The 12,677-nt window shown below is 41.0% G+C and overlaps 1 protein-coding gene across 4 annotated transcripts in view; it reads right to left on the reverse strand.

Moving 5' to 3' along the window:
* The window catches only part of pdxdc1 (pyridoxal-dependent decarboxylase domain containing 1), a 48,738-nt gene that overhangs the window by 17,835 nt on the left and 18,226 nt on the right, over positions 1-12,677 (reverse strand). For 2 of the 4 annotated variants that reach the window (XM_084926840.1, XM_084926839.1), the window contains exons 14-16: positions 10,740-10,814; positions 6,379-6,439; positions 5,412-5,470 (exon numbers count right to left, since the gene is read on the reverse strand). In XM_084926840.1, the coding sequence (XP_084782966.1) occupies positions 5,412-5,470; positions 6,379-6,439; positions 10,740-10,814 (195 nt within the window). The remainder of the gene's footprint in view (positions 1-5,411; positions 5,471-6,378; positions 6,440-10,739; positions 10,815-12,677) is intronic. The other 2 variants (XM_084926842.1, XM_084926841.1) reach the window with 1 other exon arrangement.

A 12,677-nucleotide genomic window follows, 5' to 3' on the forward strand; every position in this document is an offset into this window, starting at 1 on the left:
AAGCTAGTAGAACAACACCCAGAACTTTTCCAGGGAATTAGGAAACTCAAAGATTTTCAAGTGAAACTGCACATAAACACAGGCGTAAAATCAACCTGTCAACCACACCGACGTGTTCCCTTTCATTTACGTCAGAAAGTGGAGGACGAACTTTAGAAATTGGAAGCTGATGACATTATTGAAAAGGTTACGGGGCCAACACCGCGGGTTTCACCCATTGTAACACTGCCAAAACCAAAGAATCCAGACGAAGTACGGATATGTGTGGACATGAGACAAGCAAACACTGTAATCGAATCAGAATGACATGTCACGCCCACGATTGATGATGTAATCCATGAGCTGAATGGATCTACGGTGTTCTCAAAACTTGATCTCAGGGCAGGATACCACCAACTTGAACTACACCCTGACAACCACTACATTACAACGTTCACTACTCATCTGGGACTTCGGCAATATAAAAGACTGAGCTTCGGAGTCTCTTCTGCAGCTGAAGTGTTCCAAAATGCTATTCATCACACGCTGCAAGAACTGAACGGAGTCAGAAATCTCAGTGATGACATTAGTCTTTGGCACTGACCAGGCTGACCATGACGTTTCATCTTCTCCGCAGGTGGCGTTTCAGCAGATCCTAAAAAGGTTGCAGCAGTTCGACACGCTCCCAACCCAAAAACACCTGGCATGGCCAATTACATTGGTCACATCAGGAACAACACGTGGCATCTAACAGATAAATCCCAGCATGCTGACGTTTTGAAATCATTCAAACATGTTCAAAGTGAACTAACAGTAACTGACTCATCTGACTTCATACTCAGAGGCACGAGGATAGTTATTCCAACTGTCCTACAAGAAAGAGCAATACAACTGGCACACGAAGGGCACCAGGGTATCGTCAAGACCAAAGCGCTGCTACGTACCAAAGTATGGTTCCCAGAGATCGATCGGAAAGCAGAATCTGCAGTTCAAAACTGTCTGCCATGCCAAGCTAGCACACCTGTCACACACACCGACCCTCTGCAGATGTCACCATTACCTGAAACACCCTGGCACAGTGTCAGTGCAGATTTTTATGGACCGCTTCCTACGGGGGAATATCTACTCATCATCACAGACGAGTATTCTCGGTATCCAGTCGTTGAAAGTGTACGCTCAACATCAGCATCTTCTGTTATCCCAGTCATTGACAAAGTGTTCTCCATGTGTTCTCCTTTTAACAGTGAGGCTTTCTCACAGTTTGCAGACTACCTAGGATTTCATCATCGCAAAATCACACCTTGTTGGCCTCAGGCGAATGCCATTGCTGAGAGATTTATGAGAACCCTAGGCAAAGCACTGAGAGTTGCCGAGCCACAGGGCACACCATGGAAACAGCAACTAAACATCTTTCTTCGTGAGTACAGATCTACACCTCATAGCACAACGGCGAGCTCAGCAGATGAAATATTGTTTCAACGCCAGCTATACACCAAACTCCCCTTCTTCAACACCACTCCACGGAAGTGTTCAGATGCTGAAGTGGGAGCAAGGGATAATAGTGCAAAGATCAAGATGAAGGTGATTGCAGATGCAACCTGTCACGCCAAACCACACCTCACTAACTCTGGGTGACACAGTGCTGCATCTCCAACCCAAGCACAACAAATTATGTAAAGATGCATACCTATGCATCTGTCTGATTACATCAGATCTAAGACTTGAACATCTGAGTGACCAGTTAAAGGTTACGCTGTGTGAACACGTTTGATTCTAGTGTTGAATGTTGATAGTGTTTAGTCAGAGATCTGTGCAAATGCAGTACTGTTCAATTGATGTTTAGGTGTAGAGAAGCTTAAGTAATAAGGACGTTCAGTAATCTTGTCAGGCTTGTTTGTCATAGGTTTAGATTAATAATTCTCCTCACTGAGTACCTAAGTTTGTTAAAAAAAAAAAAAAAAAAAAAGAGGTGGTGATTGTGATGTTTACAGATATTTTATTTTGAAAAGGTCGAATGTAAGGCGGAAGGAAGTTAGTAGAAAAAAGAACGAAAAAACATTAGAGGAGCAAGTTAGCGCTGCAGACTGTATTGCCGCTGCAAGCCTGAGAATTAAAGAATGGAACTGAGAAATACTGAAGGTGTCATCATTAATGCTTGAGGCATGCAAACATTACAACATGCAAGTCCTCATGTTTTAAAATCAGATACTCGGTTTGCACATGTGACATTTTCATATTGTGAAACATCCTGCAAAACAAAGTAAGCTATACTAACTGTGCTATTTAAGGTTGCATGAAAATACTTGCTTAATAATAGTTTAGTGCAGGATAAACAGTTTAGTTTGTTGTACTGTGATGCAAAAAACCCCTGCAAAAAAACCCAGTGTGACTGGTGCACAGTGACTGTGGATTCATGGTCAGAGTTAGTTTACATCAAATGTAGCAGATTAATATGAATTTTAGCTGATGATCCTTAGATCCACTGACTGAATTCCACCTTGATACCAACTTTATACTATCTAGAAAAAAGCCATCACAAACAGTGTAGTGTCAGTGTAATGGATCTGCCAGGACAACTCATGAAACATCTGCTGATATGTTGTTGAATTAAGTCGTGAACATCCACAAAGAGCACAGACTAATCTACTGGAGCTCACAATAGAAATGATTGTTAGTGATGATTCTTTTCCCCACACTGAGCCATTACAACCAGTTTTAGGGTTCCCCCAGTTCCTGAATCCACTTTAACCCCTGACTCTGTAAAGGCAAAGTGACCCTCTACAGTGTAGCAACAGAAAATAATATATTTTTGAAGTTAATATAGGACAAGGTTCAGTTAGCTTTGCACAAATAGAAACCTCCCCCAAAGAGCTACTTTCTGACTTTGAGTATATTTCACACCCAGTACTTTTTTACTTTTACTTAAGTAAAGAAGTTCAATCACTAATTCAGCTTTTACTGGAGTAGTTTTTAACAGTAGTATTTGTACTTCTACTTAAGTACAGAATGTCCTTACTGTTGCCACCTCTGCCTTTCACTTTCGTTCTGGAATGTTAACTGGAGATTGTAAATTGACTGTGGATGTGAAGTAGATACAGTGCTCAAAGTGTGCAGCACTATATGAATATGTGGTTAAAATGTGACTTGTAGGTAAGACAACTGAGCATTGTTTAAATGCACAGTTGTAGTCAATATGGGTGTTGCCAAATTTGAGCGCTTCAGTGCTCGGGTAGAGTAGAAAAGTCCTATGTAAGAACCAGTCCATTTGCTCTTTACCATTTGTCCATCTGTTGATGACCACAGTGTATCCATAGTCTTATGGGTTGTGTCAAAGCTCAAATCATCTGAAATTGGTTTCAAATATATCAATGAGTCCACTGTACTGAGATGACCTCCATAAATAGAACACATCTGGGATGTGTCATCATAGATGTGCATCAGAAAAGGCTGCAACAACTGTGTGATGTCGAGAACTCTGAGGAATGTTTACAGCATCTTGTTCAATTTCATTCACGAAGATTAGTTGTCAAACAGCTAACAGATCATCTGCAGAGGAATGGTTTATTTGAAGAGTTTCAGTCAGGTTTCAGAGCTCATCACAGCACAGAAACAGCTTTAGTGAAGGTTACAAATGATCTTCTTATGGCCTCTGACAGTGGACTCATCTCTGTGCTTGTCCTGCTAGACCTCAGTGCAGCGTTCGATACTGTCGACCATAATATCCTATTAGAGCGATTAGAACATGCTGTAGGTATTACAGGTACTGCACTGCAGTGGTTTGTATCATATCTATCTAATAGACTCCAATTTGTGCATGTAAATGGAGAGTCCTCTTCACACACTGAGGTTAATTATGGAGTTCCACAGGGTTCAGTGCTAGGACCAATTCTGTTTACATTATACATGCTTCCCTTAGGCAGCATCATTAGAAGACATAGCATACATTTTCACTGCTATGCAGATGACACCCAGCTCTATCTGTCCATGAAGCCAGATAACACACACCAATTAGTTAAACTGCAGGAATGTCTTAAAGACATAAAGACCTGGATGGCCGCTAACTTTCTGCTTCTTAATTCAGATAAAACTGAGGTTATTGTACTCGGCCCTGAAAATCTTAGAAATATGGTATCTAACCAGATTCATACTCTGGATGGCATTACCTTGGCCTCCAGTAACGCTGTGAGGAACCTTGGAGTCATTTTTGACCAGGACATGTCCTTCAACGCACATATTAAACAAATATGTAAGACTGCTTTCTTCCATTTGCGCAACATCTCTAAAATTAGAAATATCCTGTCTCAGAGTGACGCTGAAAAACTAGTTCATGCATTTATTACTTCCAGGCTGGACTACTGTAATTCATTATTATTAGGATGTCCAAAAAACTCACTGAAAAGCCTTCAGCTAATCCAAAATGCTGCAGCAAGAGTACTGACAGGGACTAGAAGGAGAGAGCATATTTCTCCTGTTTTGGCTTCCCTTCATTGGCTTCCTGTTAAATCCAGAATTGAATTCAAAATCCTGCTCCTCACATACGAGGTCTTAAATAATCAGGCCCCATCTTATCTTAATGACCTTGTAGTACCATATCACCCTATTAGAGCACTTCGCTCTCGCTCTGCAGGCCTACTTGTTGTTCCTAGAGTATTTAAAAGTAGAATGGGAGGCAGAGCCTTCAGTTTTCAGGCCCCTCTTCTGTGGAACCAGCTTCCAGTTTGGATTCGGGAGACAGAAACTATCTCTACTTTTAAGATTAGGCTTAAAACTTTCCTTTTTGCTAAAGCATATAGTTAGGGCTGGACCAGGTGACCCTGAATCCTCCCTTAGTTATGCTGCAATAGACGTAGGCTGCCGGGGGATTCCCAAGATGCATTGAGTTTTTCCTTTCCAGTCACCTTTCTCACTCACTATGTATTAATAGACCTCTCTGCATTGAATCATATCTGTTATTAACCTCTGTCTCTCTTCCACAGCATGTCTTTTATCCTGTCTTCCTTCTCTCACCCCAACCGGTCGCAGCAGATGGCCGCCCCTCCCTGAGCCTGGTTCTGCCGGAGGTTTCTTCCTGTTAAAAGGGAGTTTTTCCTTCCCACTGTCGCCAAAGTGCTTGCTCATAGGGGGTCATATGATTGTTGGGTTTTTCTCTGTATCTATGAAGCGCCTTGAGGCAACTTTTGTTGTGATTTGGCGCTATATAAATAAAATTGAATTGAATTGAATTGAATTTAAGGAAACAGGGGTCCAACCCAGTAATAGCAAAGTGTTCAGTGAGTGCATGATGGACACAACATTTCCATGTCACCGTTCACATTTTCTGTTTTAACTGATGTTTTAGACACTTACATGGGATAGTAGATTGGAGCAGCTTTGACTAGCATAGACGCAAATGTGCAAGCTACAGTACATGTTAAAAAAAGAAAAACACTCACCCATCTGTTGAAGGCATCAAGGACCTCTTTTTCTCCAGCACAGAAACTCTCACTGGATGCTAAACGCACAATACAGAAGGAAGTGAGATCGATATCTGTGTATGGTGATCTTATTGTTTGGATGTCACATCTCAGTCATTTTCATTTTGATAGTTGATTCTTTGCAAGAGCAACAATGCATGTAAAGACTGTATGCTTTGAAGGAGGGAAACTTTGTTCTATTTTTTTAAGTGGTGTTGAGCAGGCTTTCACAGTTTTCCTTTGGCCATCAGCACCTTGTTAAATCTAATTCACACAGAATAAAGGCAAAAAACACCTTTGAATACCAGACTTCAAAAAGTCAGGGAACTATTCCTGAAGATTAATTAAAGACATTATAAAATAGCAAGAGAGTTATAGAGAGTTCTGTTTTGCCTTATTTAGTGTATTTCAATGTTTTTCTATATTTTGAACTGTTATAATAAATTGCTCCAACTACTTCCTAATTGGCTATCAAAATATAAAGAAATAAGAAGAGGTGGGTCAAGACATTTTACAGTATCGCAAGTTCAAGAGGGCAACATTTTGGAGGATAGAGGAAGATTGGTGCAGCAGGTCTACACCAGCAAGTAGAAGAAATGATGACGAAATGTCCCATTCCCAAGAAATGACAGTCCATTCATCATCCTCAAACTTTTCAACACCTTAATATCTTTGCTAATGGGAGGTGAACTCAAATTTTTTTAAAATCACAATTTCCATACCACATCACACATTCACATCCTCCATAGATGACCTTGAAAAGCCTGTTGATTGATAGAGTGTAGCTTTCAAACACTGGCTGCTCAAGTCATTAGCTGGCAATAGTTGCCTTGCTGTGCTCAAGTTTCATAATTATTCAGCTGTCTTAAATACTGTCTTATCTTATCCTTAGTCTTTAATAAAACTTCTGATTTATTTTTGCATTTTGAGAGCATGAAAGTCTTACCAGTACTTTCTTCTTGGTTAAATTTGAATAGCACCACAGGAGAGTCTGATTCATCCTCAACCTGTAGGACAAACAAAGATACAGGTCAGGCATCCTTACTCACATCGTAACTTTTTAACATGGAGAAACAGTTAACATAAAATGAAAGGGTGCAGTGTAAACACATATTTAAGCATCAACGCTTGATGTCCATGGTTTCTGAATGTATTATGTCTGTGGTAATGGATGGACATAGAGGTTCTGTATTACTTATCAAGTTTCTCTGTATGGTGGTGGTAAAGTGAGTCCTTGTCTCACAGTATGAAGCAGCCAAATCAAAGCTCCAGCTTAGAGGATTTAGCTGGTCAAATAAACTGGCCACTAAACGAACACTTTGACCAATAAAGAACTGGTTAAATGTTGGTTTAACTTGATGCCAGCTAGTTTTAACTGGAAACATGATGCCATCATGAATGGATGTATACTAAACCAATGAATAAAAAAAATAAATAAGATGGACTGAAACACTCAGCTTTTAGTTTTTGCTGACGGCTTGGTCCAAAAAAGCAGTTTATATGCAAAACATCCTGAGGAGATGTTTTGCATATACAGGGAGTGCAGAATTATTAGGCAAGTTATATTTTTGAGGAATAATTTTATTATTGAACAACAACCATGTTCTCAATGAACCCAAAAAACTCATTAATATCAAAGCTGAATGTTTGTGGAAGTAGTTTTTAGTTTGTTTTTAGTTTTAGCTATTTTAGGGGGATATCTGTGTGTGCAGGTGACTATTACTGTGCATAATTATTAGGCAACTTAACAAAAAACAAATATATACCCATTTCAATTATTTATTTTTACCAGTGACACCAATACAACATCTCCACATTCACAAATATACATTTCTGACATTCAAAAACAAAACAAAAACAAATCAGCGACCAATATAGCCACCTTTCTTTGCAAGGACACTCAAAAGCCTGCCAGTCTGTCAGTGTTTTGATCTGTTCACCATCAACATTGCGTGCAGCAGCAACCACAGCCTCCCAGACACTGTTCAGAGAGGTGTACTGTTTTCCCTCCTTGTAAATCTCACATTTGATGATGGACCACAGGTTCTCAATGGGGTTCAGATCAGGTGAACAAGGAGGCCATGTCATTAGTTTTTCTTCTTTTATACCCTTTCTTGCCAGCCACGCTGTGGAGTACTTGGACGCGTGTGATGGAGCATTGTCCTGCATGAAAATCATGTTTTTCTTGAAGGATGCAGACTTCTTCCTGTACCACTGCTTGAAGAAGGTGTCTTCCAGAAACTGGCAGTAGGACTGGGAGTTGAGCTTGACTCCATCCTCAACCCGAAAAGGCCCCACAAGCTCATCTTTGATGATACCAGCCCAAACCAGTACTCCACCTCCACCTTGCTGGCGTCTGAGTCGGACTGGAGCTCTCTGCCCTTTACCAATCCAGCCACGGGCCCATCCATCTGGCCCATCAAGACTCACTCTCATTTCATCAGTCCATAAAACCTTAGAAAAATCAGTCTTGAGATATTTCTTGGCCCAGTCTTGACGTTTCAGCTTGTGTGTCTTGTTCAGTGGTGGTCGTCTTTCAGCCTTTCTTACCTTGGCCATGTCTCTGAGTATTGCACACCTTGTGCTTTTGGGCACTCCAGTGATGTTGCAGCTCTGAAATATGGCCAAACTGGTGGCAAGTGGCATCTTGGCAGCTGCACGCTTGACTTTTCTCAGTTCATGGGCAGTTATTTTGCGCCTTGGTTTTTCCACACGCTTCTTGCGACCCTGTTGACTATTTTGAATGAAACGCTTGATTGTTCAATGATCACACTTCAGAAGCTTTGCAATTTTGAGTCTGCTGCATCCCTCTGCAAGATATCTCACTATTTTTGACTTTTCTGAGCCTGTCAAGTCCTTCTTTTGACGCATTTTGCCAAAGGAAAGGACGTTGCCTAATAATTATGCACACCTGATATAGGGTGTTGATGTCATTAGACCACACCCCTTCTCATTACAGAGATGCACATCACCTAATATGCTTAATTGGTAGTAGGCTTTCGAGCCTATACAGCTTGGAGTAAGACAACATGCATGAAGAGGATGATGTGGACAAAATACTCATTTGCCTAATAATTCTGCACTCCCTGTAAATGCATTGGCTCCCTTTAGATCAGCGGTCCCCAACCTTTTTTGCACCACGGACCGGTTTAATGTCAGACAATATTTTCACGGACCAGCCTTTACGGTGCCGTGGATAAGTACAACAAAATAAAATGATAGGACCAAGACGAAAACTGTGGTATTTTGTAAATATAATAATAAACGTCAATTCACTGTGTAATTGTGTAGCTTTATTAGCAGCGTCCTCCTAAAAATGCACCAACAACATTGAGAGTAACATCCTCCTCTCTGCCCCTTAATGCTCTCTGGTTGCTATGGTAACGCGCAAATATTTCTTTCAAAATAAGACACACAACGACAACACGGGAAAAGACCCAGGGAAACCGAGTTAATGAACACCCGAGCCTCAATTCTTGCGGCCCGGTATCAAACAACTCATGGACCGGTACCGGTCCGTGGCCTGGGGTTTGGGGACCACTGCTTCAGGGCAACTAGTTCCAATGAGAACTTAATCAGTTCCCTGCAGGTCAAGTAGAACCAGTGGTCCATGGTTGCCATCAAATGATCATTATAGAACTCCGAGCATTTACATTGCTCCAATATCACTGTGAAACCGTTTTTTTAAAAGTCTGAACTGCGCAGCTGGACAAAGCAGTTCTGAGAATATAACACTACATGCGTGTTTAATGTTAGAGACACGCTTAGTGGACTAGCCAGAGTTCAATTAAACAGACAGTTGATCTCAGCGAATCAGCACGTGGTACATGTCATCTTTTGCTAAAACACAAAGACAGTGACATTCAGTTGATAGGTTAAGGCAAGCATCATGCCTGGGAACTGAACTGAAATGAAGGTTACTGTTTCTGCTTTTGATGTAAGGGTCATAATTAGTTCAAATATGCTTGGGTTGTTAAAGACACATTGTTCTTTTATCCAAGTGAAATTTCAAGGCATGGGTGAACCCCTTCAATCTGGCAGAACTGGCCATTCATTTTTATATTATCCAAGTTTTTCACACCTCCAAACTAGGGGCAGTAAGTAGATAGGGTTTTGTTCTCAGCTTGTATCTTCTTTTAAACAATAATAGCTATCATATTGCAAAACCAAGGATGCCTCAAGGAAAGCTCTGAGAATGTTAGTAAGTAGTAGAATTCATCTCAGTCCTTTATACAACATGCCTCATTCAGACCTATTCATAAAGGAACTTTTTTCTACACCTAAGTGCCTTTTACCTAATATTCACACACCTTACTTGCTCTACAGCAACCCCAAGGTTTAGAAGGACAAAGGTAAGGCTTTCAAAACTAAAAACATTGAACCAACTCTCAAGCAGTATGAGGGTCTGGGGCTATTCTGCTGCTAGTGGTACTGATACATTGCACAAAGTCAACTGAATAATGAAGAAAGGGGGCCTACCTCGAAAATCTTCAACTTGACTCCAATCAACAGCTAGACAATTGAAACGTACACACTAGGGTGTTCCAACAGGATAGTGATCCCAAACTCATATCAAAACTGTTTTTGGAATAACCAAAGCAGGCTAATATTAAGCTTCTGGCCTTTCTAATGCCCTGACCTCAGATTTGTCCATTATACTTAAAAGCTGTGTCTTTGCCAGAAAACCAAGCCATTAAAATGACATATTTATGTGTATGCATATATCTGAGCCCTTATGTGCACTTTTGATTAGAGGAAATCTCCAATTAAAACTTGTGCACCCAAGTTATTAAAGTTGTATGCTGCATAATCTCCCATCATGAAAAAAGAACAGTTCAAAGAAATAATTAAAAGCCCAAATTTATATGTAAACTCCTGACAACAACCTCATAACTGAGGATTATACATCATGTTTAACAGCTGAAGAAATACCTTATTTACTACTTATTTCTGCAAGCTTAGTGGACTGAAAAAAGTTTTAGTTCTAGTAACATCAGTACTCTTACATCGACATGTATTTAAGTGCCAAGTAAAGGCACGGGTGCATGACTCAATTATTTTTTTCAAATGCAACAACTCGAGTGTAGAGAGGCATTCTCTGAAGTACCTCAAAGAACATGCCTGAGTTGTTGATAACATAAACAATTAAGAAGAAGTGGTCCATCCATTAGCCAATGAAGACTGTTGAGCTGATGTAGGTGAAGGGAAATGGTGATTAATAGTAAGAAGAAAATCAAAACAAGGGAGGACAGAGGGGACTGGGGAAAGAGTAGAGAGGAAGATGGGCAGAGGCTTGGCCCCACGTACAATAGACAGCATGAGAGAACCCAGAACATCCTGCAGAGAAGCCCTGGAGATGGGTGGAATCGGCGACACCACACCCTGGAACCAAAGTAACCCACACTGACTATAACTACAGTTATACAAACATACAAAAAGGAAGTCTCTCTCTCTCTCACACACACATATGTCCATAGAGCTCATTAGCAGAACACTAAATGTTCACTGCATCTGTATTAGACTGTGATTTTATGCTTCATATCGCTTTTACTTTCCCACGCTGTCAAACTCAATTCTGTCAACATCACTCTCTCTGAGTCATTTTCTTTCCAGCCTTATGAAAGCCAATCAGCCTCTGTTCCACGTGTTTTAAATCTTATTGACCATTTGATCAAGTTGCCACAAATAACCACAATTTACGAAAAAGACTAGAATGAAGTCATGGACCCACTATTAATCAAGTGTGCCATCACATGAGCCAAAGTGTGAAAAAAGGTGTGGTTTATTGCCACCAAAAGTTTCAGGTGAGAACACCCTGTCATGCGAACCATGTGAACTTCTCGTTCAAACCATCTGTCTTACAAAACATGAACAGTGGTGTCCTCAAGTGAGTGACCTTTATCCTTTGAGTTTAGGTGTAGAGCTGAGCCTTGTCCTGTCAAGGTAGCTCTTCTATGTTTTGCTATCTGGCTGCTGTTGTTTCTCCAGTGTTGAGGTCTGTGCACTCCTTGCTGCATTGCACAGTATATAACTATTTCCCTTAGCTTTTTTTTTTTTTTTTTTAGGGAGTTTTGTCGAGTACTTGTGTTGAGCCTTCCATCCTCCTCAAATCCAACAGCACAGGCCAGAAACAGAAAACTATTATCTTTTGTATCTTTCAAGATGAACTTTTTATTTCCACTGAGTTGATGTGAACAGCACAGGTTTTGACCCAAATATCATCCAACTATCTGTATCAGTCGCTAGATGTTATCACTTTGAAAGAGCCAAGAGCTTCCTCTAATGTAAAGGTTCGATATAGTGGGTCGTACTGGGGAGCCCATGGCACATTCATGCTTTTGTCTATAGAAATCCTCGTACTTAAAATATGTGGCAGTAAGGCAGAGGGCTAACAGTGTGCAAATCTGATCAGGGATAAAGCTGGTGTGTTGTGTAAGGAGCCGTCTTGCTGTATTTGCCTTTACTTGACAGTCTCCACTGCCTCAGTTGTGGTTATACAAGTAAAAAGTGAGACACCATGAATTCATCTGGATTTTTGTTTGCTGGTGAAGTCAGTAGAATTTTTTAATGTGATAGGTGTTCTGCCACCAAGGAGCTGCCTCAGTGATGGATGAGTCACCTTCGTCTTTGGCTCTCAGCGAAGGCGGTCGCACTTTTTCTCCTCTCCTCCTCTCCCTTAGCTTCCCTGCTTAGCCTCTTATGTCCTTGTCTAGTCTCGTGTTTTTTTTTTGTATTACTTTTCCCTGGAACACTCTCTCACAGTCTGTTCTCTAAAACCTAAAAGAGGAATTATGGATTTGGATTTGATCAACTGGTCTCTGAATGCAATTGACACCCCTTCTCAACGAGAAGTCTGGGCTCGGGTGAGCCTGACTGCTGAAGATATCTACCTATTCGGAACCATGGTAACAGGGTTCTTGCTGATCGGAGCTGGCTTGGCCCTGATTTATCGAAGAATTAAGGAAGCGGAACCGGCTGTTCAAACCCCCACAAGGCTGCCCGCTGGGATTGAAATGATGGGACGAGGCGTGAGTTTCTAAAAATGGGCTCATTGAGTGCAGCACGGAGAAGATCTTGGAGAACGCACGGCTGCCGTGAATACTCAGAACAAGACCTCTGAGTGAAAAACTGGATTACATCTGGAGGGGCTAGCTCGAACAACACCTTTGAGCGCAAATTTGATCACATCTTGGGGAAGTGCACTGCGGTCGTGAGTTCTCAGAACCTGCTCTTTGAGCAAAAAGA

The sequence above is a fragment of the Perissodus microlepis genome, chromosome 4 (genome assembly GCF_051167445.1).
Source record: "Perissodus microlepis isolate ML-2025 ecotype Zambia chromosome 4, ASM5116744v1, whole genome shotgun sequence".
In the NCBI taxonomy this organism is placed as follows: domain Eukaryota; kingdom Metazoa; phylum Chordata; class Actinopteri; order Cichliformes; family Cichlidae; genus Perissodus; species Perissodus microlepis.